Raw genomic sequence first — 15,993 nt, forward strand, 5'->3', positions numbered from 1 at the left:
AATTCAAACTGAGCATCAGAATGACAAAGAAAGGTGATTTAGGTAACTTTGAAAGTAGCGTGGTTATTGGTGCCAGATGGGCTGTTCTGAGCACTTCAGAAACTGCTGATCTACTGGGATTCTCCTGCACATCCATCTCATGAGTTTACAGAGAATGGTTTGAAGAAGAGAAAATGTCCAGTAAGCAGCAGTCCTCTGGGTAGAAATGCCTTGTTGATGCCAGAGGCCAGAGGAAACTGGAAATACTGCTTTAATACTGCTTGATTTCTGCTACGACGTTCAGATTGTGTGGCGTTAACAGCATCTATTTTGTCTTGTATCAACAGTTCAGGATGATGGTGTAATGATACGGGCACCTTAATAGCAGTCTAGTATAGTTTAAACACCACAGCCTACCTGAGGATCGTTGCAGACCGAGATGTACCTAATAAAATGTCCAGTGACTGTCCAGTGTTTAAACAGTTCATATTTGGAATTGTAAAGAAGTTGAAGTTGAAATTGTAGCAGTATCAGTTTGAGTCACTCTTGGATGACCTGTGCTGCAATGATGTTAATATATATTTATTGGGGGGATTTTTTTTCCCATAAACCCCAGCTTTTATCCTCAAGAGGAACAACTAAAACCTTGCCCAATGTTTTCTTGTGTTTTCAGAAAACCTAATACACAGTATACTGTTATGTTACATCCAGTAAGCTCCCCGTTTTGTTTTAGCTGCCTGAAAACTAAGTTTGGGGGAAAAAAATCACAGAGAGAAGATGAAAACACCATGTTCCACTTTCTGTCTCATTAGTGTGAGAGGGGAACGAGGAAGAAAGAGACCCGAGTGTGGAGGGGATGGAGGGCGATGGGTAGAAGTGGTCAGGGGCTGCTGGGACTGTTTGCATTCAGCTCTTGTGGTGTGATAAAGAGGTGTGTTATGGACATGTAACCTTGTTTCCATTGATTACACTCCTCACCTGCACGGTGTTGATTGGAGCAGACCTCTCAACACGGAGCTCATGCATCAATGTTAAGCCCATTATCGTCTCGTGGGCTTCTACGAGCCACACCTCTCTTTCCTGTGCTCTGTGATGCTGCGAATACTGTCTGTTCATACTCACATAATACAACACATGACACACCTTGGCCACCAAAAGTGTTGAAAGTAGATTGTATATCTACTGTACAGTAAACATACTTACAAATGGGAATCATACAATCCATGTACACAGATGCATAATTGCTGCTTTAGCTGTAATTATCTAAATGTTTGAGAAGTTACAGTCTGGCAGAACCTTGTGTTTTTACTGTCGTTTCTCATCACTTACCTGCTCTGCTTTAAGTACTCAACACACCAATGCACTCCAGCAAACACAGTCGAATCCCTCTCACATGTACGTTTTCGATGAGTTAATTTTTATAACTGTTTGAAACTGACAGTCCAACGTTCACAGTGATTAAGCAGGAGGCAAGACGCTCCTGGCAAAACACCCTAAATGGGTTTTGCGGCGAGACTGTAAAGTGTGCATCCTCATTTCGTCTTAATCCTTTCTAAGAGGACAGACCTTTTCCGTGGCCTTCAAGCGTAGCCGCTTTAAAAACACGGGGTTCATACGGTTTCTGGAAATTCCCCTAATTTTTTTCTTGTAGTGCCATCGAGGAAAAGATGGATGGATTTTAGATAAAATGTTCAAAGCTTAAAAAGGTAAATGCTTTCATAATAAACAACCATCTGAATAGTACAGGTAGGATGATGTAGCCTCAAAATTATGTCATGGTGATGTAGGAAAAAAATTAAATCACCAACAATGTTTTATTAGTGATTACAGTTTGAAGGCAGCAGCATTTATACGTGTAAGTAAATGAAGGACGTTTTCCATCCTTGTCACTGATGACAGACTGCCTAATTCAAAGTGTGAAGTCATTGCCACGAGGTGCGAGCAGCAGCAGTATTATAGTGCAACAGCGACACAGCAAATCATGTATAAGCACAATAATATTGTTTTCAATGGGAATTTTAACCCTTTAAAGCCTAAATTATAAAATAATTGCCAGAAAATTCAATTTTGGGGACAAACAGGGTCCTTATTGAACCTTCTGATTTTTTGTTTTTTGAATAATTAAATATAAATTTGCTTATATGAGTTTTAATTAGTATCAGATTTGGTAAATCTGGCACTTTATTGTATTGTGCAACTTTTTTAGGCTTTTCAGTGGGGAAAAGATCAGTCTGATGATGTAAAAGTCTCAAAGTAGATAACATAACCGCTTAACATTTCAGTAACTTAACCTTGCAACTTCTCAGCAGGTGCACAACATTGTCACATAATAAAATAAACATTTTTCAATTTAAGTCAAGCTTTTTAACCTGTTTTTCTGCAGTCGCACATCATCCTGCCGCTCGTGTCTCTTCATCTGTCCTCGTGTCCTGGTTGTACTCAATGGTGGGGTTTTTTTGCCTCAAGTGGTGAAACAAGTTTGTATTTTCCACCATTGGAAAATATGCAATAAAACTGTTCCCTGCTAAAGTATTGTAGTTTGTTGGAGGTTGTTTTTTGTGTACTAAATTCTCATTAGAGAATCACTTGCAGCTCTTTCTCTCTGAGACGTCTGCTTGTCTCCTTATGCGAGCTAGGGAACGTAAGCACATGGTGCCACAATATCAGGTAAAAATTTACACCAGATTTATCGTGTACGAAATGCTATACCACGGCCCTGTTGAAGTTTTTGGTTTTTTGTTTTGTTTTGTTTTGTATTAACTGTGAGAACAGGTTAAAATACTTCATGCTAATGAATGCCAAAAATCTGAACAAGTCAGAAATATAGAGATTATTTAAACAAGCATAAGAAGTGCATTTTGTCGTGTATTATTTTCATCTGCAGACTGAAACACATTTGATATTGTTGATTGGCCGCTCGCTGTGCTTCTCTCCTCTGTAGTGCAGTGACAGTGTTCACTGTAATACAGATAATGAAGAATGAGTCACCGACTGTCCTTTTTCTATTTAAAGATTTCAGTCACATATAGATAAACTGCATTAAGATACATAAGCAGGGCTTGTTTTTGTTGCCTTGAATGATAAAAAATCATGTAATACTTTTATTTAATACTACTTAATATTTTTGGTGAATCAAATGATGCGTGATGATTTGAGCTAATGAGTTCCCTGCCACTGAAGAAAGACATGCACTAATGAGTGACATTTTGCAGTTTGGAGAATGAGTGCTGAGAGTCTGGTTTGTTAAAATGAGGTCCGTGGTTTGGGGGCTTTGGTCGGAGCCCAAACAGCGAAGCTTGCTCGGGTGTTTTAATGATGGCGGTTCTCAGAGCAAGGGGCTGGATTTATCATCCAGGCCAGAGATTTAAAGCATATCTTTCTTTTAATTTGGTCTCATGCACATAAACACACTTGCACACTGATAGTTTTTGACTCATCAGTACTCAAAGGATTGATTTGCAGAGATGTAACATACTGTATGATGTGGGTTTATCACTAAGCTGCATAATTACTTTCCATGTGTTTACACATCTGACTTCAAAGTCTTTGTTTGTTTTTTTTAGGAGTATGGGTTTTCCAAAGCCTGTGCATCTTATTAAATGAAGCATTATGCGAAACATATCCCTTGAAATCATTATTTCTGCACACATCACTTTGATACACGTATAGTGTTGCTTTGAAGCTAAAAGCGTTTGCTCCGTGTCCCTCATTCCCTCTCTTGTTTTCTTTCCCCCCATCATGTCTTTTTTCTTTCACTTCTTTCATGCCCTGTGTAGTCTGTTACCCAACTCATCCCACTAATGCTTTTCTCTTCACTTTCTCTGTCTCTTTTCTTTTCCTCAGTGGGGCGTTTGTTGATCGAGTTCAGTTCCCAGATGACGATGGAACGAGTGCAGAAAGAAAATCCCAATGTGACCGAGGGAGGCCGATACACGCCTCCAGACTGTCGGCCCAGATGGAAGGTCTGTAGATGCGTCGCTATTTGTATTTCACTACATTTGAATAAACTATATTTCACATTGTAAATATATTCTAGCAGAAGTCAGTTTCTCCCTGTATAAAAATAAAAGATGAGATTTAGTGCCTGATAAAGTGCCTGAGACTTAGACGAAGTCACAGTGATGAGGTACTAAACAAAAATGTTGAAATAGACAAAATTATGAAAAGCTAACACAATACAACATACCCAATTAAAAATAGTACAGACTTATTTCATTTTTTTTATGAGGTGTTGACTCAGAGTTCGTAGTTTGCTTTGAAGACGGAGAATTGTCTGGAAACTCGCTGAGCGATACTGTTCTCTTTCAAAGTAAAAGTCATGTTTTAGCGCCGCAACTAACTTGTTTTAAATGGTGCAACTTTTATTTTGAAGGTGAAAGTTCGTTTGGGCTCAGTGAGCAATTGTTGAGTTGAAACTACAGGCAACTGCAGCAGTTTGTTTTGGGGGGGTTTGGTGCCCCAACTTCTATGCAAACCTATATTTACCCTTAGCAACCAACTGGTGAGTGAATACACATTTTCCCAAGTAACCAGTGGTTACTAGGGGATCACCATCTGCATGACTTAGTCCATAGCCAGGCTTTCTTTGCATTACCTTGTTAAATAAACCTTTTAACCACAGTCTGAGAAAACTGTTTTCATATCGGTGGTTATCAACTTTCTCTGTTAACCCAGGTTTTCTGCTTCAGGCTCTCTGTGAGCGCACATAAAATGGGGTGCGTGATGCTTTCAAAAAGAATTTTATTTCATAGCATTTATAGATCTTCTGACAGCCAAAGGTAACACTGGTCAAAACTAATCTTTCAAACTTTAAGGTGTTTTTATTTTACAATCAGTTTGTTCCTAATGTGATAGTTGAATATTAGCGATTTGAACCTTTAAACATTACAGGCTACAGACAGATTTCAGATCTGACACTGACCTTAAGTTCAACGTTCGCTAACGTCTCGGTTTCGTATCAGCCACTGAGCTGCTTGTATAGGAGCACTGGCACACCAGGTGGTCATCAGCAGTGCCACCAGGGGTCGTGGCATTGCTGATGACCACGATACCCATCTTCACTTCAACACCTGCAAGAAGACTAAAAACACAAACACGCATGCAGAGGTGCGGCAGAGAAGATCCTCAGACAGTCAAAATGTGAAGTTTATATTTATCACAAAAGTTGTGACTCACCTTTTCTTTACTGATGTTCTCATTTAACTTTGATTGATCAGCTCTCTTTTACTGGAGTTCATTTTCTGGATTTAAATTAATGGAGACAAATGAAACATTGCTATATTGGTTTGGAGGGCAGCTTTTTTGAGAACTTCCTAATTTCAGCATTTTCAGTGTTTGACTTTCTCCTCTACATGACACCTCTTTGAGTTTCTGGGCAATTTCGGTGCTCAACTATACAGAAACCAAGGTTAGCTTTCTGCCAATCTTCATCTGAACACAAAATTACCATGAACTCACAGAGGAGATTACGGTTCAACCTTGGACACCTGAAAATGACTCGCTTCAAGTTCAGAGACACGGCCCCTTAATTTGTCTCAAATATGTGATGCCAGTGAGCTCTGCTTACTTGGTGTGCTTTATTCATTATGGATAAGAACCCGCTTTATGTTCACTGTGACATTAACAGGAGCTGTGGAAATGACAGTTCACTCGTGTTAGAGATTTAGTTGGTGTGTGTTTGTGGTTATTCGGTTTGATTCAGTATATTTATAGTGCCACATTACAAGAACAGTGACCTCAAAATGCTCAAGGAAAACTTCATTTTGAACAGGAAGAAACCTCCAACAGAACCAGGTTTAGGTCGTGGCAGTCACGTTGTAATGTCTGGGATATGATCTATAATAAATCTACACATTCAGTACAATCAGGTAATGAGCTGAAACTGTCCCTGTTGTGTAGGTGGCCATCATCATCCCGTTTCGTCACAGAGAGAATCACCTAAAGTACTGGCTCCACTACCTCCACCCTATTCTCAGACGCCAGAAGATTGATTACGGCATCTACATCATCAACCAGGTAGGATGTCAGAGAGTCTGAACGGCAGTAAGAACTGCAATATGGCGTTTCTTTTTAAGTGACCTGGTGGCTTCTTGGTGTAGTGGTTAACAAATTTGCCTTTCACGTGAAGGATTTCTGGTTTGAGACTGTGAGGAAATACAAACCCATCCACAGGAGGTCACAAGCCAGGATAAATGGGAGGGTGGGCATCTGGCCAAATCAAACATGCAGATCTGTGACCTCCTGGGAACTGCGGTGACCTCCAGGGAAGCGGCTGAACAGACCACCTGTTTATTTTTAACTGACTAGCAGTTGCATATTTAAGAGTCTGCAGGCTTTGGTAACACCTTCATGTAAGTTTGAGAGAGACAGAAGAAACAACGGAAGAAAATTGACGCTGATGATCTGAAACTGAAAAACAATGATTTGTTTTCCATGTGAGTAATTTATCAGACTATTAATGAAAATAAATAAAGGTGGGCTAATTTTTTGTATGTTTGCATTTCGGCTTAGGTCAACAGAAAAACAGGCTATGGACTGACTTTGCTTTTGCCAATAAGTCGATGACTTCTTTGTGTTTCTCACTCTACTTATTTATGAAAATGAAAATAATGAAGTGCAGCTCTTCATTTTCTGATTATGTATTTCTAAATTTATTTTAAAGGAGGAATTAATTATTTGTTATTTATAGCTGTGGGATGTCTATAAATCACTTGTTGCCAGCAGTTTTGCTTGATAAATTATATTAATGCTTAATTGGTTATTATTATTGATCCGTGGACTGATTATTCACAATACTGCACCATGAGCAAAAGTCACAATCTTGAATTTGTGGTCATATTCCTGGTTAAGTTCTGTTGTGAGCGAAACAAACAATGTTTTTAACTCTTTCCCCTCGATTGGGGGTAACTCTTCTGAACTGAGTGGTTTCTTTCTAATTTCATTACTGGTCATTAGGTGTTAAAGTAAACATATTATAAATATTTTAGTGGGGTTAGGTTAATTGATATTCTGAATTTCCCATAGGTATGAATGGTTGTGTCTTTGTGTGTTAGCCCTGCGATGGGCTGCGACCTGTCCATGGTACCCCACCTCTCACCCTGTGGTAGCTGCGATAGGCTCCAGCCAATGGTTAAGCAGAAGAGATTGCTCCGAGAGCCTGACCTGTAAAACTCAAATTACACTATGACAAGAGCAACGAAGTACATCTGTCTTGTATTAAGCTGTAAAAAATCATTGGAACACAATACTAAGTTTTTTAATCTATTAATACAGTCGAATTCATTGCTGCATGCAACTGAGAACAAGTCATCTTCCAGTCCCTAACGGCTGCCTTCCCCCCTCTTCCATCCCAAACTTCTTCATTGACTGTCTTTAACCCAAATAACAGCCCATCTCCAGAGCAACATATTTACTATCACTCGGTTCAGAAGATGGATTTTTAAGTAATATTGCGAGAGTGTGTGTGTGACTCTGTGGCGAGAGTAACTCTTCTTCCACATTATGGATAATGAGCTCTCTTTTCTGCCCTTTTGCTCCCTGTGGGCCTTGTGCAACGCCTTAATCACTTCCCCTGTGGAACAGGCCTTTGGTTTCGCCTGCCCTGCTGCGCTCTGCTCTTGATGTGGTTATGTTCCAGTGTCTTACTCCTTTGCTCTCGTCCTCTCTCTCTCTTACAATTATGCACACAAACACACACACGTAAACACACATTTTCTATCTGAACGGTTTTTAATCTTTCTTATATCAAAAGTAAAGCTGTTAGTGAGGGTAAGAGCTGTTAGAGTGGGTGCAACATCTGAAGCATTTTTAACCTAACCTTCTCCTTTCCTTCCAGCCCATCTCTCATTGGCATTTCCATCACAAGACTGTAAATACTTTGACTTCACCTTCAGTTTTATCTCCGGGCGTTTTGCAGGCGCAGAGGTCTTATGTCATGCAGTTTCTGTCTATCTTTTGACTTGTGATGTTACACGAATCTCCTTTTTTATGTTTTGTTTAACTGAAAAGTTGGACTTTTTGAAAAAGCGAACATGTCATGAATAATAATAATGATGACAACAATGAAAGTTTAAGTGTTGCTAGTGAATCTAGGTTCCCAATTTTTGTCTGAAACATAATCATACCGCTTTTTTTCTCCTCTATCTCAAAACCTCTGTTGATGTTGCCGTACAGTGACCTACAGTGCTGAAGAATTAAACCAATGCATGAGGGCCAAAGTCTGCAGTTAATCAGAAGCAAGTTTAGCTCCGCTTTATAGCAAAAAGAAACATATTTACTACCTAGTAGATAAAATTGTTTTGTTCTGTAATTTCCACTTTTGTAACACTTCCATATATTTAGAATGAAACTTATGAGTTTAAACTAATGCGAGTTTAAACATGTGTGAATTATCACTATCCCCTCCCATTGCTGGGCTTCACTTAGACTAATTAAATCACTGGACTTGTCAGGCTGTCCAGTGATGTGGTTTATTTGGGACTAATTTATAAGTATGTTTGTCAATTCAATTCAATTCAGTTTTATTTATATAGCATCAAATCAGAACAACAGTCGCCTCAAGATGAGGTGAAGTAAATACCATAGAGTAATACAGAGAAAACCCAAACAATCAGGTGACCGCCATTAGCAAACACTTGATGACAGTGGGGAAGAAACTCAATTTTAACAGGAAGAAGCCTCTGGCAGAACCAGGCTCAGGCTTTTATCTATTAACCAATAACTTAGTACTTCATCCACTGGTTACTTAAAGCTAAAGTTATAAAAACTGAAGCCTAGTAACCAACCAACCAACCAGTCAACGGGTGATTTCATGTTCATGTCCATCTTCAATATACAGTCTCTGATTCTATCTGGTCTAATATTTTGACTGACAGCTGATCAGCTGATTCATTTTTTTAAAACTCGACCTCTGATTAACATAAGAGTTCCCAATCTTCATTCTTGAGGCTTCCACAATGTTTGCCTGAATAATTCAATTGGTAACGTTGTTTCTTCCAGCTATTACGGGTTTCTGTTAAAGAGGTCAGTCAGGACACATGAGTGCTCTGATTGCCAGAACACCTCTAAGAGAGTCACAAGAAAAGATGCTAAAACGAGGCAGAGATGAGGAACAAGCAGGCAGATTGAGTGGAAGCGAATCAAAGCGACAGAGGTGGGACTCTGATGACAAGAAGCCCTGATGTATCTGACACGGTGGGCGATTAAACCTTTACACCCGGCGTCACTTTCCAAAAGGATAGTGGAGAGAACTTTGCTATCATGCTCGCTCAAGTGTTGAAAGAGTGAAAATCTGTAACCTTTTAACACGGAGTTAAAAGGTTGGAGTGGGGGTGTTGCACTGGTGTGTGTGTCAGGGATGGAGGTCATGCTGTGATAATTTCCACCCTCCGGGCTCATCTTGGCTAACAGAAAGTGGCTGTCATGTCCTTCGAGTCAAAACAAGCTTTTTGTGGAAAGAAGGCCATCTTTGGTGATTAAAAGTATGTGTCACTCACACGCACATTCAGCACTGTGCAAAACACCCCTCATTTCTTTGTATTGTATACTCGCTGGCTTTCTTTGATCATCATATCCAGGCTTTTACTGTGGAGAACTTTTGTCAACTGAGGTTATTTTAAATGTGCTACACAAATACATTGATACTTGACTTGGTTCATCTCTCGGGTTAGGTGCCTTTTTATGCTTAAATAATTCATAATAATCAATAATCCACATCAGTGTTAAGTGGCTCAATAAACACTCCTCGTAAAACGATCAATTACAAGGACAGGACTGAAAGTGAGTGAAAAGGCAGCCAATGTCCAAAGAAAAACTGTGAAAGACCGAAGAAAGCATGAATTATTGCAAAAGATCATTTTAAAAAAAAAATACATGAAAAGCTGACTTCTTGGAAGCAAAATATACAGAAATGAGGGGTGACTCAAGACTTCTGCACAGTGCTGTATATGAATCTTAGTCCTTCAAACAGATATTGTATAGCCTCTTTATTTTATTAAAAGTCAGCTTACAGCTAAGCACTGGTAATACAACCCTTTACAATCACCAAGTCTATTTCACATCAGTGAGAAACAGGAAGGCTGTGTTGTCTGGTGTGATTTTCACCCACAGAGTTGAAGCATCAAATTTGGCCCAAGCATCCTCACAAACATCATCAGCATATAAGCTCACCTGCCTGTTTTTTAAGCACACAGAGCAGTCTAGTGCAAGAGTCCTGCAACACATCTTACTTTCACAGATGTCATAATTTTGTGTTTTTTGTTGAAACTGCAGCACCACAAACCACAGGACTGAGTGAACCAGCAGCTAATGAATGATAGATGTATTCTCAGATCACATCGTATTTTGTACAGTATTGTTCATTATTTAAATAAGAAACTTTTCAAGCTTTTGAATGGCTAAGAAAATCTGATATGGTCATCCGTCATTGCACTTCATTTACACAAAGGAATTTTGTTCTTTTGGAATTAAATTAGTCCGTTTATCGTTGCATATCTACTTCAATAATAACCATTTATCTGTAACTTTGCAGTCCTCTCTGCTGACTGGAAACCTTTTTTTAACCCACCAGATTCTATATGTTTAGAATATTTTACTACAAAACAACTCCTTTCAACCTCCTGCCACCTCATACCGGTGACCAGGTATGAGTGCTTTGCAAGAGCAATGATTTATCCATAAGAGCAAAAGTCAGAGGTCATTTAACTTTTCATAAACTTAAGAGTGGTTTCCCTACTTGCTGCACCGTGTCACTGCCCTCCACTGAAAATTTTAAGCAGCTATCATCTCGCTCTGAAAAGCGGTGGTGCAGCTGGTGAGGTACAGTGAGTAGGCGTTGCAGAGGGATCATGCGGAAAGTGATATAGCAACCTTGCTGTTCTGCCCTGCTGCTCTGTGTCCTCTCTGCCTGCCGAGGACCGGGGCCAATGTTTGTTTGTTGGCCATCAGCTCATCGCGTAAAACTGGAGGAAAGCCCAGAGAGAGGCAGAGAGCGGGACAGAACAAAAAGAAAAAAGGGTGAGAAAGAGGGTGAGCGACAGAAGTGATGAAGGAGGAAGAGCCATCTGCTGTTAGGACTTTTTATAAGAGCTTAAGGTCACTTGAAAACTGGACACATTTATGTATTTCTACGAGGAATGATCCTGCATTAAAATCACACAGAAGCAAAAATACAAATTATAAGCAAAATCATTATTAAAACCAAAAAGCACTTATGCTGCAGAACAAATGACCTCTGTGACTGTGTGACGTTATTCAGCTGTTAATACTAATGCACCAAGCAATATTTTATTGTTGATGTCAAGCTAGTTTTAGTAAGAGTTATGTATAATCTAGTGGTTCTCAACTGTGGCGTCAGGCTTCCTCCTAAAGGTCATGAAATAAATATGTCAGATTTAAAATTTGTACTTAAGAGGAAAAGGAAATGTTCTGTTACACAAGACTGTCTTCGGACTTTTTTTCTGTTCTTATGTTACTAACATAAGAGTCTTTTTATATAGATTTTGTTTTTTTTAACAAAGCTTCAGGTAGCCAGCTGAGATGGGCCACGTGAAGCTCCAGAGCCTCAGGTTTGCAACCCCTGACCTTGACATTTGATTAGCAGCTCGAACTTTCGCAAGACATTAAATTTTCATAGCTCACCTTGTTATGAATGTAAAACTGTATGCCAAATGGACTACACCTTTCAAATAAATGTAAGACAAATAGAGTACTACTTTTCCTTAAAAATGAAGAGGTAGAGTAGAATAAAATAGAAATAAAGAAAGTTCAAATGGAGATATTCCCACTGTTTGTTGTTTGCATTCACGTCTTCACCTCAGATCCAGCAGTGTCCGTCTCTGAGTGGACACCAAAGGATCAGGAAGGATTAAACGGTGTGTATTCCTGTTTGTATTTGTTTGGACTTTAAAGTGAAGGTCACATTAAGGCAGACTAGATGGTTCATTGGTCTGGGATCAGGCAGTGAGTGTGGGTTTATAGTGGCTGGTGTTGTGCATTTCACTGGGTGACATTTGTTTGTTTTTGTTTTTGTTTTTGTGCTTTCATTTCATTAAATTTCAAGAGAGCAAACACCCGTGTCCATCTATTCTTGCTGGTAAATTTGCCCATAATCATCAGTCCCTTTCCTTTTTGTCTTCACTTTTGTTTTGAGAGTCGTGAGTTTTCTCGACTTTGACTCTGCCAAGTCACACGTAGAAGAGGACACAGTATCCAGTCAGTAGTATGGTGAAAATTAAAGAGCATATATCAATTATAGCTGCAGCTAATTTTCATTATTAATAAGGTGACATTTTTTGGGCTGTAAAATGTCAGAGAATAATGAACAACATCCCTCACTTCCCTATTCATTCGAGAAGGACTGAACCAGTTTCATCCATCAGAGTGTGAAGACCTCTAATCATATCGGAGGATGATGTGGAAAAAAAAATGTACTAATTTTAATATAAAAAGTGCAATATCTGCTTAATTGCATCAAGTGATGCAGTGGACAACAGATAAAATGAAAAATGCTAGCTCGTTTTGGTGCCTGCAACATGCATCAAAATCAACATGTCAAAGTTTGGATCACTGAAAAAGTAAGCAGTAATAAAAAGAAACTGCTGGATGAACATTTTAAATTTGATGTTTGTTTGTTTTTTTTCTCAGTTCCCAGATTCATACAGACTATAAGAGAGGATGTCTATGTAGCAAAAAGGTCCTCAGGTGCCACTGCACTAATAACAAGCATGGCTCTGTCGTGGAAATCACTGCACAGGCTCAGGAACACTTTTAGAAATCACTGTGTGAACATGGTTCACTGTGCCATCTACAAATGCAGGTTGAAGCTATTGTTGTTCAAATAAGAAACCATATGTGAACATGATCCAGAAATGGTGCCATCTTATCTGGGCCTATGCTCTTTTAAAATATATTGAAACAAAGTGGAAAACTGTTCTGAGGTCTGATGAATCGAAATTTCAGGTTGTTTTTGGAAAACATGGACCACAGTTGAGAAGGGCCATCCAGACTTTTATTAGCGCTCAGTTCAAAAGCCTGCAGTAATATACCTCCATCATATGGAGGTACGTTAGTGTCGATGGAACTAGTGGCTCATCTGGACATCTAAAAAGATTTACACCGTTTTTGGAGCAGCATTGCACCCATCCAGATGATGTATTTTTCTAAAAGTGATGCATATTTCAGCCAAACAATGATGAACTGCATACTCCAGCTATTAGTAGAAGAGTCCAGGTGCTGAACTGCCCTGCCTGCAGTACAGACCTTTCAATATCTGAAAACACTTGGAGCATCACAAAAGAAAATGGTACAATTTTCTATATATTTTCTATGTTCAATTGTGAATAAAAATATAGGTGCTATAGATTTGCAGTTAATTGTCTTTATTTACATTTTACACAGCAGGCTGACTTTTTTTAAGACTGTGGTTGTATTTAGTTGTTCTTTTCTTTATATACTTGGAAGGGGTGCAGTTGACTGAGATATTTGGACATAAGGGCTTATAGTGTTGATCTTATAAAGTTGTTGTTTACTTGAGCTTTGTATGCATGGTTAATGCACTTCAGTGCTTCTCTGCTATCCAAACTGTAAATGTAAAAAAAAAAAAAAAAAAAAAAAAAGAAGGAAAATGAAGAAAAGGGAAATATGTGCAGCTGACCATGGAATAGGATATTGATCTTATAAAAACAACTGTGTTCCTTTTCCTCCTCCACCTTGCCCTCCTGCAACTTTATGTTCCGGTGTTTGCTGGAGCACTGATGCTGTTTTGAACTGCACTAATGTTCTTGTTCGCTCTTGTACCCTTAGACCCCATTAAGTCCCAGGTGCAAAGTGCTTGATGCGATAGCACTTGCCTGCGCTTTGATGAATTATAGATTTAGCTGCAAGGTTCTTCTCTTCTGTCCTGAAGTTTTCAGAGAGCTAGTTGTCAAACATAAAAGTAGCAAAATGTACCATGTCTACATGACTTTAGGTCTAGAGATCCACCTAAAGTGGATCGTAGTGAGACGCATTTAAAAAAAAAAATCCAATCCAGAAAAAAATCAAATAAAGAGAAAAAACCCAGAAGATTTTTTCACGTTTGCTTTCACACCGTCACTGTCTGTAAAATTAATCAATCACTGGCTCGGTTTTTAAGATTTTCCCATCATCAAAGTAATTCAGTTACAAGCACATCGAGTATCACTGAGAATGAAGACATTTGATAAATCTTCGAATTCGAAACTAATGTCGCAGCGCGCACAAGTAAAGACTTTTAACGTGACATTTCCCAAAGTAATCATATTTTAAAAATCGCCTGTTTTCATTAACCTTTTCTTATAGTTACTAGGTAGTTATTTATAATTACCAAGTAATGAGTCAGGATTTATTTTCTTTTGCGCATGCAGTGTTCTTCTTTAGAAATAAGATAGGAATAGTCAAAGTGTGTGTGTTTTTTAGGTTTATTCAAATTATGCCACCATTGCAGGTTTTGATGTTTTGTAGAACAAAAATGTTTCTTGGTTTTCTTGAGCCTTTTTATGGAAAACTTAAACCATCAGAGCTTCTACAAAAGAAAATGTCTCAGTCTTAGTTCCCACAACTGTGCGGTCATAAAAGGAACAGCTGCCACTATTTTGCAGGTGTTCCTTTCTCCAATTGTAATTGTTTTTACATTCAAATCATGTGACGTTCATTGAAACAAATTTTTCTGAAGGTCTATGTTGCACCTGCCTGTGTGTTTACTTAATGCGCACAGACATAATTTGAAGCCTGGCGTAACCATGAATTCAAATTTTAGCATTTTAGTGATGCATAATTAAATGTGCCCCCCCAGAAATCAGTTTCTGCTTGAATCAAGGAAGCATTAACACCAAGCTGTGGAGACAAAACTAAAACATCAAGCTAAAGAATAATGTCATCTTTACTGTGCAGTACAGTTGTGAGGCTTTTATTTTACTTCTGGAGTTTTGTTTCACTTTTACACTCAGTTGTAGTTCAAGCCATTTTTATTGTCCCAAATGGCCAATGTGAGCTGCAGCAGGTGTATAAAATAAACAGTGTTCCTCGTAGACACTGGAGTAAACAGTACAAAAAGTACAAACACCAAAGGAAGAGACTTGAACCTAGTTTTAGTATATACAACCACCTTTCTGGAATTACAGACAAAAGTACATGCTGATACACACGATCAATATGATTCATATATCGCCATCATTTGAAGAGTTAGTAGGAAATATAATGTACCCTGGAGTCATCAGAAATCCTCCCCCCGGTGATCCAGCTGTGATTTATCAGAACAAAGCTTTTCTTAAGGTAGTCTTTTTTTTCTCCCCAAAGAGCTCCAGCTTGGTCTGAAATTCTACCTGAACAGGCCACCTTAAGGCCACCAGGGTTTCGGAACATATTGTTGCCATATATTCCTTACTGGAAAAAACAAATCCCAAACTAACAAAGCAGACGTTGCAGATTAGATTGCTAGTAAGGTGGCTTGGGCACGCAAGTTTGTGAATGCAGTAACTCAAGAACAAGGCAACGTAGGAGCTTTAAATTGATACCATAGGTGTGTCTACTGGGAGGGCTTAAAGCAGCGGTCTCGAACTCCAGGCCTCGAGAGCCGGTGTCCTGCAGGTTTTAGCTCTCACCCTGGGTCAGCACACCTGAATCAAATGATTAGTTCATTACCAGGCGTCTGGAGAACTTCAAGACATGCTGAGGAGGTCATTTAGCCATTTGAATCAGCTGTGTTGGATCAAGGACACATCTAAAACCTGCAGGACACCAGCCCTCGAGGCCTGGAGTTTGAGATCCCTGCCTTAAAGGTACTCTTTTGGATGAGAGGTGAAGAACCTAAAAAAGAAGTCCAGCTCCCTTCAAGTCAAGATGCCTTATACTGAAAATACGTGACTTGTCAGCAGCTTTTAGAAAGCTATTCAGCTCCTGGTAGGTTATTTCAATTAATGATATGCCTTTAAGACTACTATTGAACATCTTGCCAAGGCTGTTCACTGATTTCTCTTAAAATATGTGTCAGTTTAGCGA

The 15,993-nt window shown here is 39.0% G+C and overlaps 1 protein-coding gene across 1 annotated transcript in view; it reads left to right on the top strand.

Moving 5' to 3' along the window:
* b4galt2 (UDP-Gal:betaGlcNAc beta 1,4- galactosyltransferase, polypeptide 2) overlaps positions 1-15,993 on the top strand; it is a 225,993-nt gene that overhangs the window by 110,699 nt on the left and 99,301 nt on the right. Inside the window, exons 4-5 of the mRNA XM_063462205.1 lie at positions 3,823-3,941; positions 5,878-5,994. Coding sequence (XP_063318275.1) covers positions 3,823-3,941; positions 5,878-5,994 — 236 coding nt within the window. The remainder of the gene's footprint in view (positions 1-3,822; positions 3,942-5,877; positions 5,995-15,993) is intronic.

Source organism: Pelmatolapia mariae, linkage group LG18 (assembly GCF_036321145.2).
Source record: "Pelmatolapia mariae isolate MD_Pm_ZW linkage group LG18, Pm_UMD_F_2, whole genome shotgun sequence".
NCBI lineage: Eukaryota > Metazoa > Chordata > Actinopteri > Cichliformes > Cichlidae > Pelmatolapia > Pelmatolapia mariae.